Below are 20969 nucleotides of genomic sequence, written 5' to 3' on the forward strand. Positions count from 1 at the left end.
AAAATTCAACAATTGTACACTACCTTTTACGGACTGAAACCTAAAAAGCATAGGAGTAGACGATGGGACTTCATCGGAACGGCCATCAAATTCATCGCAGGAACCCCCGACGCCGAAGACCTGAGGATAGTCAATCTCACAATGAACGAACTGATTGACCAAAATAACGAACAGCTTAAAGTCAACATACAGATAAACCAGAGAATTTCACACTTAACCGATACCATTAACAAAATCGTGGAAAATTCACTCACCAACAAAATAATTTCGAACGAGGTCGAAACTATAACGACTATATTGAACATCGACAACATAAATCACCTTCTCGATAATATACAAGATGCAGTAACGCTATCTAAAAGCTCGCTTGTCAGCAACAAAATCCTGTCTTTACGTGAATTGAATACCATCAAAACATTATTACAGAACCAAGGCGTCGCAGTTGACTACCCAGACGAGGCTCTCCAATTTGTCATTCCGAAATTGGTATTGAAAGATGACATCCTTTTATACATGCTTAACGTACCGCAATTGGAAAACACTACGTCGAACATTTTGAGACTTTATCCATTGGTTAACAACAATAGTATTCTGTATCAATATCCAGCACACGTGATTAGAAGAGGCAACAATCTCTACACAACATCGAAACCTGAGGACTTTGTCCAGAAATCATCTTTTCTCAGCAATTTATACGATAAATGTTTGAACTCACTAATCAACGGGAAGCAAGCAGAGTGCGTTTCAGTTGAGGAAAATAGCACTACACAAAGCCTAATCACAGAGAATTCCATTTTGATCACCAACGCGAAAAATCATGTTCTTCATTCAACATGTGGACCAGACAATAGAACCCTGCTTGGAAATTTTCTTATTTCATTTGCAAATTGTACTATAATTTTCAACAATCAACACTTCAGCAATAATGAGCTAATAAGCGAAGCGGACGTTATTCAAACAGCATTCCACAATCTCATAATAAACTGGAAAATGCGTAAGATTTACGAAATAGAGAAAATTAACAACGAAACCGTCATCAATAGAATTAAACTGGACCACGTGTACCTGAAACAAAGCAACTCCAACTTCAAATTCTGGAGCCTATTTGGTGGATTATCCTTCATACAAATTACCTGCATCCTTGGAATATGTTTTATGATCTATAACAAATTCTCATCAAAATCATCCGATATCGGAACGGGACGTTCCTCACTTAGGGAGGGAGAAGTTATCAGCGAAGCCGACCCAATCCAACGGCTGAAGACGTTACAACAACAACAAGAAGAACTAGCAACAACGTTATCATCATTGGTTAGCACTACGACGTAGCAACCGACAAAATCCCACGGCCATCAGCGAGAACTGCAACAACAGCATACCTGCACATAGCACATGAATTGCAACGCTAACAGTCACCTGAACCGAACACCTTCCTGCGAAGTCCGACGACGCGACAGCCCAAACGTAATGGAATTTGCTGATATAGGGAAATAGAGTCAGGGACTTAAGCTTTGCTTGAATGTTTATTGGAAGGAATAAATCAGTCTGTTTTAGTCGTTACTAGTGATCGGTCATAAATTGTGTTTGTTTTTTAAAAACTTATCCATTATCCACTGATATGTAACTTATATATATATATATATATATATATATATATATATATATATATATATATATATATATATATATATATATATATATATATATATATATGCATTTCCCATAAAGTAGTTGTAAAAAAAATAACATGGTATATATAAATATGCGCAGAATTAAATTTCTTCCAAACTCATCGCAGTCAAATAATCTTTTATGATTATAACATTATAATTTATGAAAAGAACTACAAACCTCCCATAAACTCACATTGCAAAATTTAAAATCATCATCACTTTCACCGCAGCGCCGCCTATGAGTAGATTTGTACGTTGGATCGCCAATTGACGAATTTACGCAAAGCAGAATCAGCTCATGCGACATCTACATTAGAGCTCAGAACCACAAAAGTGAGGGTGTTTGTTTATTTTACAAACTGAAAAGCAAGATTCGGTGGTGATTATTCATTTTATTTAAATTTAGATTCATTTCAGCTATTGAATGTCGTCAGTATATGGTAAGAAAGTTGGAGTTTTGTATATTTACAATGGTTTCAACACGCGACTTGACCAAAGTCATAGATAATCTTCGAAAATTTTAAGTTTGATAATGCATACCAGTTATTGATACTATGGATAATTGCGATGAAATCGATATCATATCAGATTGGCTGATATTCATGATTATGTAGGAGCCGATACGAGAAGGATTTGCAGTATTTTTAGCGCAAAACACCCTATTCATCGTTTACTTAGTTGAAAAAAATTAATGTTACAATACTTATAACAAGTCATTCCTCGTAATGTACATAGCACATTGTAAAAAGATGATTTTCTAACCTTTCCAGCGTGGAAAGAATACATGAAACCGGGAAAAATAAAGTTATTGACGATTTTACGTTCGATTTACAACCAGATGGCGCAGCGAGTAAAATAAGGATGTTTTGTTTCTTTGGTATTAAATTCGTTCAAATTTTCTAGAAAAATCAGAATTTATCTTCAAATTTCCCGGTTTCATGTATTCTTTCCACGCTGAAAAGGTTAGAAAATCATCATTTTACAATGTGCTATGTATATTAAGAGGAATGGCTTGTTATAAGTATTGTAACTTTATTTTTTTTCGACAAAGTAAACAATGAATAGGGTGTTTTGCGCTAAAAATACTGCAAATCCTTTTCGTATCGGCCCCTACATAATCAATGATATCAGCCACTTTAATATGATATCGGTTTCATCGCAATTATCCATAGTATCAATAACCGGTATGCATTATTAAACTTAAAATTTTCGAAGATTATCTATGACTTTGGTCAAATCGCGTGTTGAAACCACCGTAAATATACAGAACTCTAACTTTCTTACCATATACTGACGACATTTAATGTCTGAAATGAATCTAAATTGAAATAAAATGAATAATCATCACCGAATCTTGCTTTTCAGTGCGTAAAATAAACAAACACCCTCACTTTTGTGGTTCTGAGCTCTAATGTAGATGTCGCATGAGCTGATTCAGCTTTGCGTAAATTCGTCAATACCACTGAAAACCCGCACATCACTCGTTAAAAAATCACATGGGGGAAACAAATCACGCTAGCGACACCTATGAATTTCTATTGCTGTTTTCATCAATCACACCAACCTTCACTGATAGCGTCATCTATACGTCAAATCCGCTCTGAATAATAAAGCCATCAATTAACGTTTTATTAATGAATATTACAAAACAAAATAAAAACATTGTTCGCAGATACACACCAAAGCAACATTACGCCCCCAAACAACCATCCAAGTGTTGATTAATCTGTTCGAAGGGAACCTTCCGCCCACAAACAGGACATTCACACTGCTCCCCAATCGTGGTCAGATCAATTTCATCCACATCGTTCAGCAAACGACTTTCAATCGATTCGTTTGCCTTTATCTGTTTGTTGTTCTGCTGCCCATCGGCCTCCTCCTCCTCGTCATCCGTCATGTTGGCCAGCGCATTGGCGATGTCCTCATCGCTATAACCGCATTCTCGCAGGATTTTCTTCTGCGCCTCCCGTTCCGATTCCTTGCTTTGGCTCGCTTTCGTCGTTTGGCTCGTCTTCGTCACCCCAGCTCTGGATGTGGACGGTAAATCCGGATCGAATGCCACTTTTGGTTTCACTTCTTGCACCTCAGAGTCATCGTCTCCAAGCAGCGCGCTGTAACATCGCTCGAGATGAGCGCCAACCTCCGAGCGTTTTATCTTCTTCAAACACATCGGACAGGAGACGATTTCGTCCTCTTCCCGTTCGACTTTCACCCGGGCGTTGGTTTGGTTGAATTCCTCGATTAGCGCATCGTTTTCGCTAAACAGCTCATCGATCACCGATGTGTCCGTGAGGGAGTCATCAAGATTGGCCAACTGCCCAACATTATCGGCATCATCGTCGTATTCGTCATCAATCAGTATTATGTCCTCCATATCGTCATCCGCGAAAGAATCGAGAATCTCCTTCTTGATCGCGTCCTGTCGTTCCTGTTTGATCTTTTCCACGTCAATCTCCTCGAAGATGTAATCCGTGTCATCCGAAAGATCGATAGTTTCCTGCTTTGTTTCGATTCGGGGTTTCTTTTGCTGCGGGGAGAACTGAGCCAACAGACGACTATTTCGGGCATTGCCAATTTGTCCCACACGACTTGGACCTCCCGAGGATCCGCCCAAAGTATGTCCAGTCCCGAGAAAGAGTGGAACCGCAGGATTCTTCACGGGACTAGAATCCGAATCACTATCGGCAAGGTCCTTAAATTGTTTCACGTTCTTAAGATTGCTCCCAGGCGGAACGACTGGAGTTGGTTTTTTGACGACACCAATCGGCTTTTCCACCTCTGTCTGAGGTTTCTTGACAGTTTTTGTGATGGGTGGCTTCCGAACAACAACCGTTCCACCACCGATGTTAGCCATGGTTCCCGAATAGGGCTTTTTCTTGCCATTGTAATTTTGAGAGCCACCTGAATTGGGAGTGCTGCCATTGAAATAATTGAATATTCGATTATTCCCTGGAACTGTTGCCACGTTTTTCGTTTTCTTCCCCTGGGAACCGCCCAACTCAGGGTTATTTTCTTTGTTTGCGACCTTCTTCCTCTTTGGTTCCGGTTCTTTGACTTTAATAAATTCTCCCCCGCAACTTCTTTGATGCTCCGTCCACCACATATCGTATGGACCGGGTTTTCGATTGGAAGTCCTTTTCACCATTCCATAATATGGTCCTCTATTTCGGCACACACCGTTACATTTCCACCAGTGCGTTTTATATAGATTGACCTCATCATGGAACGTGTGGTAAACCTGCAAAACATCCATAAATAAAATTTGCTTCAACTAAATTAGCATCGCGAGTCCGCGAACCGTTATGTTCGTCCCGGCAATCTTATTAATCCCATGCATTATCTTCTTGAAATGTGGTCCGTGGCCTCCGTTCCCCTCTCGGATGCCCAGCACGAAGCAGTACGCGTGGATCATTTCATGCAGCAGCGTCTCGACCAGATCCTTGCGCGACCGCAACTTCAGCAGTGGCTCACTCAGCCGAATGATGCAGCTTTTACCCATCGCATTCGAGCGCTGGTAGCAAATCCCGGCGCAACTATACATCTTCTTGCTCCACTCCAGCTGGACGCAAACGAGCTTCCCCTGGAAGAATTTTCGATCGAACATCGGAAACAGACCGTGGATATCCGGCGTCGGGTCGATGGTTTCCCATTCCGGATGGACTAGATTTTGTGTGCTGTTGAGGTTATCTGAGGCACCCATCTGGTGAGCTAAAGCCTTCGAAAACGGAAATTTAGTGTGTGTATTCAAAGCAATAAAGAACTCGGTTGAATCATAATTGACCTTTGCTAAACTGCCATCGAGTAGTAGCGGACGAAGAGTTGTACACAACAAATAGCTGTTTGTTTACGTTTGTCTTGATCTTTCAGGTTTGCATGGTTGCGCCCAAAGTACGTAGAATAGAAGGTAAGGGATATCTCCTGTGTATACACACGGAGAGCGCATGTGTTACACACACAACGAAGTTAGTAATAACAAATCCTCAATAATTAGTTCGAAGTACTGAAGTTTTTTAAATTTTTCTCGATTTTAAAAGTTCCAAAAATCCTGAAAAGAGACAAAATCGCAAGTCGTGCCGACGGTAAACACGATAATATACCGCTTTTTCAGTGCAAGTAAGTTTTTATGTGGTTTTTTATCGATTTCATACTGAACAGGTTTTGTTTACTTCAGAGAAATGTTGAAGTACCACGTCCCGCGATGCCGGAACAGAATAATTTCGAATGAGATAAACTAATCAGAGACGTTTTCAGTTATCCCATGCATTCGCTCCATGGATCGGGAACGGGAACGACACTGCTTCGATATAACCTCTCAACACATTTGTTTATCGGATTGCATTATTTTTATAGTACAGGTGCGATAATTTTACAGTTTTAAATTTTAAAATAATTAAGTAAACTGCTATTTCATCATTTCGAAACATTTTTGGAGACAGTCAGTGTTTGGATTTCGATCAAAATCAAATGATACACGATGTGTCATGCAAGTAAACTCTCACGAACATATAACCAAATATGAGAGGATCATTCAGATACTTGTATGAATGTCAGCAATCACTTTTGTAACATTTAGTGATTAAACTAATGGGCACCTTACACGATCAACCGGATTGACAATAAGTGTTTTCAATATCGTGACAGCTAGGCTTTCAACATCTGATCTAACCTCAATCAATATTTTTCCACCTTACACGGTCAATATCGCCCTCAAGCCGAGACAACGAAAATATTCGCGATGGCTAGTGGCGACATTTGAGTTTGGGATCCGAACTATTCTCTATCAGATTAGAAGGCTAAAAGGCAATTTTCAATTGGTAAAATTTGAATGAAAATATCTACTTGGTATTATTTAATTAGTTGAAGCGCGTAGTCCTAACCTTAACTTAACCTATTTCCCCTGAATTTTCAGATATTCCTACTAAAATGTATTATTCTAATATAACGTCAATTTCAGACATAATTTTTGTGTGGGATTTTCTCACCACTTGCAGAAAAAAAGTGATTTGCATTCACATAGAATACTAATTTGATTCGTAAAAGTAAATTTTCATTCATAATTTACACTTTAGAATTCGGTTTTTCTTCTCAAAAATACATCATAATACTCGTTTCACAAATACAGACTGTTCCTTTCAGTTTCAGAGATGCCAGATTATTTTAGTTTGCGAAAATATATGCAAGTTATTTTATCTGCAAGCAAATGTTTTTATTCCATAAATAAGACTATGACAGTAGAACCCCAATTATCCGCGAGCGGGTGATCCGCCCTGCGGATTATTCGTGACTGCGAGTTCCATAGTAAATCAATAGGCCTTTCCGGAATTTGTTAGTGAGTGGTAGGCCCATGCTCTTTTGTTGTGGTCATGGCTTTTACATTATTTAGCCACTGGTGTACACGACCTTATAGATGGATAGTTGATTGATTTCTGTATTGATAGAACATAGTTTTTATGTTGAAACATCTCTTTTCGTGTTTGCATTTTTTGTCCTTTAATGGGTCATCCGCGATTTTCGTTAATCGCGGTGAGTTTGCCCGACTATTCCGCGGATAATCGGGATTCTACTGTAGCTTGAATTAACACATGATGTTTTTTCATCTGTGATTTTCCCAGATCATTCTCCAAATTTTATAGCGGAGTGTGAAGAAACACACAACCCGCTCACTAGCGCAAAGAATGACCGAGTTCAACGTTAAAAAATTCCTAAAACGTTGTTAAGTTTCATCCATTCTCTCACCATCACATCGTCAGTTTACTTTGAAGTTTTGATTTGTATCGTGAAAAGTACCGCATTTTGCTATTCAAAGTATCGGTTTTCCAAACCAAAAGCTTCCATTTATGATTCCTACAATTTAAGTAGTTTATTAATTTTAATTGCAATCGCAAAAAAGACTAACAAAAATTAAATGTGCGCTTGCATATCTGGCAACTCAGTCTGGAAGTCCGTGAGGTAAAACGTCAACATCATGCATCCATATGAAATGTCACGATATTGATGCTCGAAAATCAGAAAATCCGGATTTCTGCGTCGTCGGCCATGTTCAGCTGTCATTATGCTCTCAAATGTCATCATATTGTCAATAAAGTTGACCGTGTAAGGTCCGCTTAAGAGAGGAACGAAGACTGTTGTTTGCATATTCGAGCTGTATCAAACATGGCACACTATTTTCGCAGCCTGCATACAAGTTTGAACCGCATATATCGACCCGTTCTATTATAGCGAAACCCACTGCACAGACAAGTGCAAAGCAATAAATGATACAAGAAAAATTACGTCATCATTCAGTCACCATTTGCGGAGAGCAACGAATGGGAAAAGAGATAAAACGTGAGAGTTTTTGCTTCTCACTGGAGCGGTGTTGCTAGTAAAACTATGCGGTCTATATGAATATACACATTTCAAGGGATAGCGGCGTTAAAAATGGAAAATATAATCTGACTACCCTTCCCTTAGCCTCTATCGAGCTAAATAATCATATAGTTTACACTCTCTGAGACTTGAAAATCAGGATCTGCTACATTAGCTGAATATGAATCTTTCGCTTTGCGTGTTCCGTACGATCCTGCTGTTTCATGATGCATGGAGAGGTCGATATGCATATGTTAGAGGCAAAGAAGAAAATAAGCTTTCTGACCAAAAGCGTATATGATAGCTTTGCTTGCATGCTGGTGTGCAATGAAGTGCGAGCCGATGCAGAGTTGTCTCGTTCTCTTTTGTGTCGTGATTTGCAGCACATAACAACAATAGAATACCGCTGGGGGAAATGTTTCCTTAAAGATCATATTTGAACGAACGAAAGCGATTTTTTCAATGAGTGGATCATTTGGCAAACACTGGAGACAGTTCTTGTATTATAATTTGAAAAATTAAAAAATGTTTGAATTTATATGGATTCGATCGATGGTTTATTACTATTTCTTACTTTTTTCCTTTGCCTACCACACTTGAACAAAGCAGGGAGTAGACTACCTTCTTATTCCACGTACTTTGGGTTGCGCCACAGGGCTGTCATCAGATGTTGTTTCGTAAATAGGGTTGCCAATTTCAGTCCAATATGGTGGAATCCAAGACGAGTCTATGGTACTAGGTGAGGCCGTTTCGTCACTAAGTTGGATAGGGGAGCGGTATATGAAAACAGTACGGAAGAAAGCAGAAGGGGAATTTTTTCCTTGAAGTGTGAAAGAGACAAACTGATCACGAGCGAGCTTGGGCACAAGCGTATTGTGTTTTTTTAACAAACAAAACACAGTAGACTTCCAAGATGGCTGAAGAGTGGTTTTAGCAAGTTGGCCCACCTTAGGATATACTTCTACGCGCCTTGGTGGAATCTAAAGGTGGAAACAGAATACCGCGCTATGCGTCACGTTGCGACAATTGTGCTTTGACACTTCATTTTAAATATGTGTGTTTCCATTTAGTCGAACACAAAAACGCGTTGCGTCATTTGCATCGTTGTACTAAACGCTAACATTTGTTCTAAACTGCTTGCGCCGAATTCGCGATGACAGTGGCACGGTGTCGACGTCTGGCAACTTCAAATTAGGGCCATAATTTGGGTCCCGAACTCATTAGTGTAATCTTTATCAGATTAGAAGACACGAAGCCGGTTTTAAAATTCTAAAATTTGAATAAAAATTTTCACATCATGTTATTTGATTACTTGAAACACGTGTTCTGACTTTCATTCAACCATATGGCTAAACATTTCCAACATTGTTGCTGAATGTTTTCATCATAATATAGAATTGTTCATAAACAATTTTCGTATGAGACTTTTTCCCCACCTGCAAACAAAAATGTTTCTCATTTAAATACTAGTTTGATATGGAGAAGCTAATTTTCATTCATAATTTTAATTTTGAAAACGTGTTCATTCCGACTGAAAATCAGCTATTCTTTCACGCTCCCTCAAACTAGTAAACGAAGCTCAATGCCGCCAGCGCGGATATGTCAATGTGTTGTTTTTAAAAACATTTAGCTGATCCATGGACACAACAAGAACAAGATTTTCATACGAATTTTATGTTGTTTTTGTTTACATGACAAGTGGTGACGCGAATGCTAGATTGTGACTGCAAATCAACAGACTGCGTCGGGCGAATGTTTTAGTACAAAACGCAAGCAATGACAGCTGATGAGAAGCAACGCACCAAGGCGCCTAGAAGTATATACTAAGGTGGGCCAACTTGCTAAAACCACTCTTCAGCCATCTTGGAAGTCTACTGTGTTTTGTTTGTAAACAAAACACAATAGGCTATTGCCGAAGCTCGCTCGTGATCAGTCTGTCTCTTTCACGCTACAAGCAAATAATTCCCCTTCTACTTTCTTCCGTGCTGTTTTCATATACCGCTCCCCTAACCAACTTAAGGCCCATTTATACGTTGCTAGTAGCTGACTTGACAGTGAGCAGCTACTGACCCGGTGGACTCGCTTGACAATCGGTTGACTCGCCTTGTCTGTTCACACAGTGTGAGTTGTTGGCATGTAACTAGATACAACAGCACGGGTTTACCAGGGATGCCAGGTGATTTTTCAAATGTACATCAAATAATGAGAAACAGGAATCAGATCAGAATTTGACAGATAATTGATCCGAAATCGACATCTCTATTGGCAGTTTTTATCTCAGGTTTTCAGTTGCATTTATTATCACACAATTTGATCCCGAAATACACGCTAACCGTAGTTTATACCGTATACAATGTTGTCCAGCAAAACACGGCTGACTGTAGTTCGTACCGTGACAAAAGCGGTTACAAAAATACTTTGTGCTGAATTACTTCGAGCTGAAGGTACTATTCGGAAAAAGCAGAAAGGCAAAAGGATTTGGGCCAGGAATTGGATGCAAAAAAAAGGAGCAACAAATACAATACTGAACGAACTCTACGATAATGATCCCCGAGAGTACAGAGCAGTGTTGAGAGTAACACCAGAACAAGTGGAAACACTATTGGATTTAATTGCTCCAAAAATACAACGCCAAGATACACTTATGAGGGGTGCTATACCTGCAAGAGTGAAATTAGAAATTACTTTGGTGTACCTCTCCTCTGGAATATCGTTCAGATTATTGTCGATATTTTTTAGAATCTCGAAGGCATCCATAGCTAAGATAATTCCGGAAGTATGTGACGCTATAAATTTCAGTCTAAAAGATTTTATTAAAGTAAGTAGCTTTTTTTATTATCTAAGTTCTATTGTATGGAAAGTGATCCTTAAAAATAGTACAATATTGCATGACTTGGTTATAGTATTTGCGACTGTTGATTTGATTGTGAAGATGTAGGACGTTAGGGTGATCTTGGTGGAAAACCTACAGTCGCCTGTGATGTTTCAGTATATTCGTGATCAGAATATGTGTATTGCATTCTACTGACGCAGAGGGCATTCTTACGGTATCTAGAAAGAATTGCATGTATTTCATCTGTCGCATCAATTCTATCAATTGGGGATAACTGTCTGAGCTGCATTATAACATGTCTTCCAATTGCCTCACATTCATCTTCTGGTTCTCCCATACTCGAGGCAGACACTGTTAAATTATTATTCAGTTCCTTCAGTTCATTCACGGCCGCTTGTATTGTAGACTGCTCAGTTGACAATTTCTTCTTCGATCTTCTGTTCGATGGCTTCTTTGGTAGGATTTCATCAGCGTTGTTTTCATCAGTAGCATCGAGGTACTCCTCATCGATTATTGTAATTTCTTCAGCAAAATCGCTCCCAGATGTTGATGCATGAAATGGTTCCTGAAATTGAAAATATTTTATTTTATGACACTATTCTAATTGAAATCATAACTAACAATTATATTTTAATTTTTCAGATGCCGAATAAGGAAGAATGGCAAGATATAGGAGTAGGATTCCATTCAAGGTGGAACTTCCCAGGTTGCTATGGAGCTATTGATGGGAAGCACATCACAATTCAAGCACCACCTAATTGTGGTAGTGAATATTACAACTATAAGGGAACGAATAGCATAGTGTTAATGGCAATCGTGGATCACGATTATTGTTTTAGATATGTTGATATAGGCTCATACGGTCGTAACGCAGATGGTGGGATATTTCAAAAATGCTCTTTATATTCTCATCTAGAAAACAATATTCTATTGCCTGAAAATGGCGTTTTAGTAGGTGATGATGCGTTTCCATTAAAGCCGTATTTATTGAAGCCCTATAAAAATACACCGACTAAAGAAGAAAAGATTTTTAACTACAGATTGAGCAGAGCAAGGAGAATAGTTGAAAATGGATTTGGCATTTTAGCATCTCGTTTTCGTATTTTGGGAAAACCAATCCAGGTTAGAGAGGATACCGCAATGAAGATAGTTTTATGTGCATGTACTTTACACAACTGGTTGCGTATGTCTGCATCGAAAACGTATACTCCACCAGGAACAATTGACTATGAAGACATAATAAATTTTGAAATTAATTTAGGGCAGTGGAGGTCAGAGATTGAGGGTTTACGAAGCATTCAACGCTCACGGATGAATAATAGATCAAAGGCTATTGCAGAGAAAATGAGAGATAAATATAAACATTACTTTAATAGCGAGGGAGCGGTTACTTGGCAAAATAATATGATTTATTAATTAGAGAATACAGTATAATATAGTGTAGTATAGTTGCAGTATAGTATAATATCGAATCATTTAGTAATGTATATATATATTTAGTGTTATAGTGCATTATATAATAGAAGAAAATAACTTACTAGATTACTTATTGTTTGTTTTTCCTTCAGATGAATAATATTCATGATGTAATCCATGGCATCGAACCATTGGACGGAAGGTTTATATATCTCATCAGTACCACATCCGCTTCGTTTGCTTTTCTCAATTTTTAATTTCTCCTGGTTGTATGTAGAACGTAAATTTTTTATTTTTTTGTAACTTCTTTCGTATCCGATAACCCCACTTCTGAACGAATGTATTCAAGCGAGGCTTTACGCAAATCTCTGTTTTTATAATTGGGATCCATACAGTTCCACAAAATGGTTTGTTCTTTATATAATTCCACAAAGTGTTCATTTTGTTCCGAATTCCATCTTTGCGTCATTTTTTTGCTTTTAACTGCTGCTGCTAACACGAAAAAACATGCAAACAAACAGAATGCACACGGACTACTATCTCTTCGTATTTCGCCTTGACAGCAGCTTCTTGTGCCGATTTGTGAAGTGAAAATGATAGTTGATTTACAGGTGGAATAAATACGCGCCAAAAATTGAAATTATGAATGAAAATGAACTTTTTCAAATCGAATATGTATTCTGTTTAATAGAACAATACTTTTTCTGCAAGTAGTGAGTGAATCTTGAACGAAAATTGTGTCTGATGATAACTTTATACTATAATGATAAGTTTTGGTGGAAATATAAAAAAAATATATAGGAAAATAGTTTATTGAGGATCAGGGTCACGTGCTTTAAATGGTCAAATAATGTATGTATGAAATTTTCATTCAAATTTTAACGGTTTAAAACTGCCTTCAAGTATACTAATCTGATAGAGAAATTTGCCTCACAAACACGGATGCCGCCATTTAATATAGATATTCTATCTTTGATTAGGGATGCCAGGTATCTTTCTCAAATATCCTTGCACGGCATATGGAATTATCATCTGATGTCTTCACTCATGGATGGCTTATGTTTTTGTTTTCAAGAAAACTATCTCAAAAAGAAAGAGTATAAAACAAAATAACAACGATTTTATTTAGAAACTATGTGGGTTTTATTTGTTTTCCAAGAATTTTCGAGTTTGTTAATATTTTGAAATATCTTCAAAATGGAGACATTTCTTTACGTTTGGCATCCCCGATTCGAGCGCTAAATGCTGTTTTTGACGTTTTTAGGGATGCGAGTGCGAGTAAAATCAAAAAACTTTGAAGTAGCTCGCACGCCGGATTACTCATGACACTAACTGGCATGATGTGTTCACACGGTGTGAGTAGCTGCACTGCAGTAACTGACTAGACCGACTCGTATGCTTACTCGCACCGTCTGAACCCGGCTTAAGATAAGGTCAAGGTGTGTATATATATATACTAAAGGTGTGACCGTGTCGTCAATAAGTGTGCGAGGGGAAACTATATAAATATACAGAGGACTGTGGAAAGGGATTTGACTGCAACACGCGGAAAAAATATTTCCTTCACCAACCGACACCGAGAGTCGATTTGTTCTCTTGAGCTGAAACAGTATATTACAAACCTAGCTTTAACCGTAAAAGACTTACCTTTCAACTATTCAATGATCTTATTGCCACCATGCTAAAACGAGAAACGAAAGTCGTGGAGCAGGGCGCAAACCTTGGCCGGGCGCGGCATGGTTCGATTCGTTCTCCTCTGTTCCGTGGAGGTGGAATTGCTCAAGGACCACGGTCACCAACGACTCATTTCTACATGCTGCCGTTCTCCACTCGGATGTTAGGAGTAGTATCGACGCTATCCATCAAACTTACCCAGGATGATCTGTCAAATCAGCTCATCATGGTGAGCGACTCAGAGCCGTTCGGCTCATACATGTGAGCTGCTCATTTGGAACAGCTCTTCATCTCAGTTGAATTTTGCGGTTGTCTACACAATTACATATGAAACGTAATCACCATGGGACATTGTATAGTGTGCGTTTTCTTAATAGACGGAAAGCAAAATATAAACGAATTTAGTTTGTAATTTTACACAAACTAAAACTGATATGATTTCTAATAATCGTTATATATAAAAGAGTGTTTTTCCCACGTACGCATAACTCATAATCACGGGAGAAGGACTGATTAGATCTACGTCGTCCATATATTTTGTAAGTTTGTCTTCAACCAAATTAAAATGATAGAGTACTTAGAAAAAATCGAAAAAATTGACTATGCATATCTTTATGTATAAGAAGAATATTTAAAATGAACAGAAACAACAGAAGAACCAGCAGTAGCCAAATGAAATGCCTTCAGAAATATTGGCCGAGATCACGTTTTTTGGTAAAACTACTGAGATATTTTTTTGCATCCAAGGATCTAAAAATAAATCCACTAATAGGCGTAACGAGAAATAATTATTCGCGTACCAAAAATACCATTATCAACCATCAACATTTATGCTGAGTGGTTTCCTGAATTGTTTTGTATTCAGCACGCGTAAATTTTTTTTGTGTTTCCAAGTCATGTTCAAATAACAATGCAATATAGTAATTTTATTTACAATTATATAATAATGTTTATTATTTTGTTTGGCGATATAAGAAAAATTTAATGAAGTAACGAACGATTGAATATCTTCAAAACAAAAATCTTCTCCTATCTGCATCTCTGCTAAAGCTAAAGTACGAATAGGGGCACACGAAAACAAACTGACGTCATACCATGAAGCGCAGGAGACGAAAAATCTTTTCGCGTCACACAATTTACGCTCTCTGCAGCTTTTGCGCTCCACATCCATGCAGCTCTTTAGTTCAACAGCTCAGCAGCTCATCAGCTCAGCTGCTCATCAGCTCAACTGCTCATCAGCTCAACTGCTCATCAGCTCAGCTGCTCATTAACTCCACCTCCGTAATGAGCTGCTTTTTTTATTGCGAGCTGATCCGAATCCGCTCACTATGAGGAAGCGAACGAACAGCTCATGAGCGGATGGCACATCTCTATCGTGAGCATTGAACGGAAGCCTGGGTCCGGCCGCCGGATTGTCCATTTTTTAATGCATGCCTTAGCCCAAAACTATAAAAGTTCTATAAAACTATGAAAGTTGGGATTGCAGGATATGTGTAGAGAGTTTTTTCAGCAAATGTTATTTTCAGTCCTACCCATTTCGATAAGTTGCCTTACTGCCTGTATAATAAATAAATAATAGGAATAGGAAAAAATGATTTTGTAACGGAATAATGAATAATATTGAGGTAAATTGACTTACGCGAATTTATTTGCATGTGAATTTCCTGTTATTAATACTGCAACTGGGCATTACGACTAAAACTCAGGAACTGAGTGAAGGGACCAGTTAATTTTTCGAATTAAACTATTACGGAACTCGTTGATTAACACTCTTTGATGGATTGGTGGAATGGATGATTCTTTGCTTCGACATGAGAAAAAAAAGAATGTGGGGTATTCAGGATGATCGAAAATTTTAAAATTCAGAGCACTTGTTTTTGAATAAAAATGCAAATGTGTTTTTTTTAATATCAAGATAGCGATATAGCGTATTCGTTTTAAATCTTATTAAAATATGAACTGTTGTGGAAGACATTAACTTTCTATCTTTTATTTCTGGATCGCATGGAATTTTTGTATGGAGACTTCTGAAAAAGTAATGTTGTATTCGTAACATATTTGTGTGTAAATTCTCGCGTCTTTCATGTTATTTAAATGTTTCTTCATAGAGAAAAGTTTGCAGAACATGCAAATCGCGATAATTTATGCATAAAAATGTTATGAGTTAAACATCAATAATTATTTTTCAAAAAAAGAAAAACATGAAAAAGTTGTCGTTGGAAAACTTTTTTCCCTGTAAAAGTCACGATCTTCAAATGTATGGGTGACTTGTTAGAAATTGTAAATTGTATTCATATCTATTTTTTTCAAAATTAAAAAAGCACATTTTTTTATTTTCGAAAAATTTTTTCAACGAAATTTTGTTTCAAAAACTTGTTTGATATTTTTTAATGAAAAAATAAATAATTTTCTACATTCCATTCTCTAGCTTACATTTTGTAGGTCTCAGAGTCCCCGCACACTGCAGACTTTTGTCGGCCGATAGATAGGTCGGACGACTTAATCAATATGGAGCGATATGCATATGCGCACACTACACCGATTCAGTTTGGACTGATAAAAAAAGTCACAGGAGAGTTGTGTCCGAGACACGACCGCATAGTTGACGTAGGATTCCGTTAGGCTGTTGATTTTGGATATGTTTGAAGAATTAATCGTTAAACTCTTTGATAATGATTTGGTGGGCCTGAAAAGAGCCGTTTTGTTTGGTTTTTGGGTATTGTTTGTTCTCTCCACCAGTGTTTACCGAGTGGTTATGACAGAAGGATGGTAAACAGTCGTTGGATGGTGCGTATCAGATAAAAGACACCGAAGTGGAACGAGATACGATGAAAACCGCCCTCTGTGATCTTAGACGAAATGCCTCCTGTGTTATGTATGGATGAAACAAAGAAAAACTGGAAGTGGGTTATATCTATGGTATAACCGCAAGGGTGACGTAGGACTATCGTTGATTTAGAGATCATTTGTATGAAGTTGAATCTGAATTCATTCTGAATGAATGAATATTTGGAGAACTTCGAAAACGAGAGCGTTACGTTGGAGGCATAAGGTTTTATGCATCCAATATTGGATACGGAAATATCCTACTGATGGGGAAGAATAATCTTCAGAAGCTATCCTGTTGATTGCGATTGATTGAAAAATCACAAAACCTAATGTATTTGGTCACAGTGTTACATGGATAGAAAACATTCAAATAAACTCTTTCACATGAATGTATTTTTAAATTCCTAGAGGAACTGGTAGATTATTTTCCGGATCTTTCTCGATCCAAACGGAAAGAATTCCGTGCGTGTATGTGTGTGTGTGTGTGTAGCGGCTGCTTCGAGATCTTCCCGGGGAACCGTTTGTAGCATCACTCTCCTCCTGATGGATTCCCTTCTGGCCTAAGGTGCACAAACAGGCTCTTGGTGACACCGTTCATCCGCGCTTTCATGATAAATGAAGAGCTTCACCAAAACAGCGACAACATGCTCCAATCGCTGTTCAATTAGAACTGAGTGGATTTCCGAGCGGCGCTCGCTTATATACCGATTGGTGATTTCAATAGCCTATTTTGAAAGCAAATTTAAGACTATTGAAACAAGTTTTTGGATCGGAAAGTAACAAGTATAGAACGCGTAGACATTTTATCTTTCGAATGAAGTGTTTATCATACCATTTCGTTCAGTTGTTTAGGAGCTATTAACACTCAAAATCTCGGTCTCCGGCGTAACGCTTTCGTTTTCGAAACTTTGATTTTACACCCCGGTATAGAAATGAAAGACGTAGTCCTACGTCAAAAAAACTCACCAATGTAGTATAAGATAATTACCAATACCGAACACAATTATCAATTTTTTTCGTCAGTAAACACATGTTACTTTCATATAGAGAAAACATATTTGAAATGGAAAAGGTAATTTTCTTTGATGAGATTTATTTTCTGAGTGTTCAACCAATGCGAATTTGAATTGCACTAACAACACCTAATACTATATGTAGAGCATGTGGGAAATAAGTTTTTCTAATATTTCTTCACCTCAATTTTTCTCGCCGTATAAACTTTCCTATGGTGAAAATGAACACAACAAAACAGACAGCTTAAACCAAACGGCCCGTTCTCGAGCGGGAAGACACCTTGGTGATGTATCTGTTGGGGAATACATTTCGGTAGGAACAAAAAGACGGGTGGGTAATGTCGGGGACATAACCGGAGTGACGTAGGACTATACAAAGGGGACAGCTTTTGTTAAATATATATTTTAAATATATTGTTTGATTTTCTTCTCCTGAAAAATGGATTAGTTTACTGATTACTCTTTATGAACATGTTGGTGGTTCTGAAAAGAACCTTTGGCGTTGTGTTTTTGCGTTTTTTTCTGAAACCTTTGTACTTATCAACGCCGGGCAACTTTTGGCGTATGCACATATCGTACAATCAAAATGATGGCTGTGATAGGGAATGCATAGGTGGTCATCAGCGCGCGTTTTGTACTCTAGCGGTACACACTCACAGGATAGAGACAAATCGGCATACTCAGCCAAAGGGGCGAGTCCAACGAGACGAACGAATGAGCGTTAAAAGGGAGCGATGACAAAAAAATACATTCATTACGATTTGTTCGCTCGTTGGATTCACATGCAGGCTAAAAAGGGTCCTTTTCAGGGTCACAAAATTATCTTCAATCTAAAGAGTTTATTGTTTTGTTATCACTCGATATCCCCATCTTGTTCGGCTAAACCTTTCTGTTTAGCGATTGCGTTTGCCACTCGCCACAGCTTTCACAGTTGGAAAATTTCTTCCCATCCAGCTTCGTGACATGTAAATTACATTCAATGCGACGTGCCGAAGCGCCACTCAGTGTCACATTGGAGGCGATTTTAACCTGGAATTGAACATTTGCGATGACAGTGGTACAGTGTCGACTTTCAATGTGGGGTCATAATTTGGATCTCTATGTTTACAAAAATGTTCAACTAAATAAGTCGCATTACATGTCCGTCCAATTAGCTAAATGTCGAACTAATTGTAAATTACTGTACTTTCAATCTGGAAACAATTCAAGAATTGGTGAAAATTGAATAATCAGAAAAGTCCCCAACTATCAATAAGCTTAGAACAACTGCCAAATTCACATTCTCATCATATCCTGGCAAACAAATTATGAAAAAATCAATTTGTGTTTTATTATTATTTTGGATATTGTTTTAGAAAGCATTGAACTGTATTTCCTAAACTCTTTTTTGAAAGGTTTAATGGCCCTGAAAAGCGCCTTGTTTTATGGAATGGTTCCAATTTAGAGAACTTAGTACTCGTGGTTTTGAAAAAAACCATTTCGAACGTCCTCGATGCCGCCTTGTTCTGGATTTGCCACCAAAGCAGTTTGTATAAAGAACAAACTTTTTTCTTCTGCTACCTGATGCCGTTTTGTGATTGCGTTTGCCACTCGCCACTCGCTGCAACTGCCTGTTGTCTTGATGTCCACCGAACTGAATGTGCTCTGTTCCGAATGCGGGGTTTCTTATCGTCGCGAGTAGCTTTGCCAGCTAACTCGATCACTTCGGCGGCCGAAACTATATAACGCCGGCTAGGTGGACTGGTGCACTGCTACTAACGCGCTCGGCCTAGCTACCCTTGCGGAGAACTCCAGACCAACACGGTTCGAGCGGGATTTTGCCTTTCCCTTCACTTTTCCTCCTTTACCATGTCCAGACATGGCTGCTTGGGTTGGTTTGTTGATGTGTTGTGATGCGAACCGATGTGGTGTACGGTTTGGATGAGAATGATCGTTACGGAAGGAAGGAAGGTCTTGAATTATAGAGGCTTTAAACTTTTGCAGTTCATTCGTCTCTAGCCTTGAGGAAGGCCCTTTGAAAACTCTACTCTACTCTACTCCAGCGCTACCACCTCCGCCCTCTTGCCATGAGAAAGGCACTCGATCCCTCGCCGTCCAGCCCGTCCAGCAACGATGTTGTCCAGTCGGTGTCCACACATAGAATGATCGTTACGGCAGCGTAGCGGGGATTTTTAAGCTGACTGGCTGGCTCGAGAATTACGCATGTGTGAGACTGCGACCAATGTTTCGTTCATTTTTTTTTCTTTTTCCTTTCCAATCGTGCTTCATTCTATTTCGCTGCTGCTCTGGTTGCCCGTTTTTGTCGGTACGATTTGAGGAGCACAAAATGGACCAATCAAAAATGGGCACATAGTGCATTTGGACAATGCTTGATATTTCACAATTATTCAATTATTTATCTCAAGAAAAATGAAATGTTATTCGTTATGATAGATGCGTAGATATATTTCCTATCAATTGATGCAAAAACCTTTGCGATCTATTGAGAAATGCTCGAGTTATAAGCGTTCCAAATCTTGCATTTTTTCCTACTTGTTCAGTGCCTACATTTCCATTTCACCCCCTATATCTTCCGGTTAGACGTAGTCCTACGTCAAAACAAAAGCTCCCCATACTTTCATGTATTTACAATGCCGATTTCTCCCAGGCAGCTTGGTTTTAATGTCTCTGTTAGGGAACACATTTCGGTAGGAACAAAAGTTCCCTCTACTTTCATGTATTTGCAATGCCGATTTTCCCCAGGCAGCTTGGTTTCAATGTCTCTGTTAGGGAACACATTTCGGTAGGAACAAAAGTTCCCTCTACTTTCATGTATGAGCAATGCCGATTTTCCCCAGACAGCTTGGTTTTGATGTCTCTGTTAGGGACCCGCCGCATGTGTCGTCAATTTCGACCAATCAGAAGTAAGTATTTCCGTTAGGATAGGGGTTGAGATTTTTCAATTGTTCGATAATTAGTTTCATGACATATATTATTTTCTTCAATATAAACAATTGTTATGGAGTGCCGAAATCGATTGACGCAAAAATTTCATCAATCCATCATGAAATCACTGTGCAATAAGCGTTTGAAATTAGACAATTTTCACGATGTGCTCGATTCTCAATTTTCAATTTGTACCCCAATATGTTCCCGAAAGACGTAATCCTACGTCAAAAGTTTGATAGGCTTCCCGATTGCATT

General features: G+C 38.4%; 2 protein-coding genes across 5 annotated transcripts; both read right to left on the reverse strand.

The window, feature by feature from the left end:
• Positions 1-3262: 3262 nt before the first annotated feature.
• Positions 3263-5570, reverse strand: LOC129770907 (DNA-dependent metalloprotease SPRTN-like). Of its 3 annotated transcripts, none has more exons than XM_055774100.1 (3): positions 5455-5570; positions 4972-5388; positions 3263-4911 (listed from the first exon to the last, which is right to left on the reverse strand). In XM_055774100.1, exons 2-3 carry the CDS (start codon positions 5371-5373, stop codon positions 3364-3366), a joined length of 1950 nt encoding a protein of 649 aa, XP_055630075.1. In that variant the 5' UTR covers positions 5374-5388; positions 5455-5570; the 3' UTR covers positions 3263-3363. The 3 variants fall into 3 exon arrangements, with proteins under 3 accessions (XP_055630075.1, XP_055630080.1, XP_055630065.1); XM_055774105.1 differs by having other exon boundaries at positions 4972-5381; positions 5455-5558; XM_055774090.1 differs by having other exon boundaries at positions 4972-5541.
• Positions 5571-10087: 4517 nt separating this feature from the next.
• LOC129762964 (uncharacterized) lies at positions 10088-12891 on the reverse strand. 2 transcript variants are annotated; one of them, XM_055761603.1, is made up of 3 exons: positions 12393-12891; positions 11130-11419; positions 10088-11072 (listed from the first exon to the last, which is right to left on the reverse strand). In XM_055761603.1, the coding sequence occupies exons 1-3, from the start codon at positions 12447-12449 to the stop codon at positions 10964-10966; spliced, it is 456 nt and encodes a 151-aa protein (XP_055617578.1). In that variant the 5' UTR covers positions 12450-12891; the 3' UTR covers positions 10088-10963. The 2 variants fall into 2 exon arrangements, 1 of the variants encoding a protein (XP_055617578.1); XR_008740764.1 differs by having other exon boundaries at positions 10088-11419; positions 11476-12891.
• Positions 12892-20969: the final 8078 nt, after the last annotated feature.

Source organism: Toxorhynchites rutilus, chromosome 1 (assembly GCF_029784135.1).
Source record: "Toxorhynchites rutilus septentrionalis strain SRP chromosome 1, ASM2978413v1, whole genome shotgun sequence".
Taxonomy (NCBI): Eukaryota; Metazoa; Arthropoda; class Insecta; order Diptera; family Culicidae; genus Toxorhynchites; species Toxorhynchites rutilus.

What these genes read in the sequence shown, in the direction of transcription:
- LOC129770907 (XM_055774100.1), bottom strand. Translation starts at nt 5,373, where the DNA reads ATGGGTGCCTCAGATAACCTCAACAGCACACAAAATCTAGTCCATCCG. An exon ending in TTGCCGGGACGAACATAACG is followed by an intron (nt 4,912 to 4,971) that starts GTTCGCGGACTC and finishes GATGTTTTGCAG; the next exon opens with GTTTACCACACGTTCCATGA.
- LOC129762964 (XM_055761603.1), bottom strand. Translation starts at nt 12,449, where the DNA reads ATGGATTACATCATGAATATTATTCATCTGAAGGAAAAACAAACAATA. An exon ending in AACAAACAATAAGTAATCTA is followed by an intron (nt 11,420 to 12,392) that starts GTAAGTTATTTT and finishes TTTCAATTTCAG; the next exon opens with GAACCATTTCATGCATCAAC. An exon ending in GTTATAATGCAGCTCAGACA is followed by an intron (nt 11,073 to 11,129) that starts GTTATCCCCAAT and finishes AATTCTTTCTAG; the next exon opens with ATACCGTAAGAATGCCCTCT.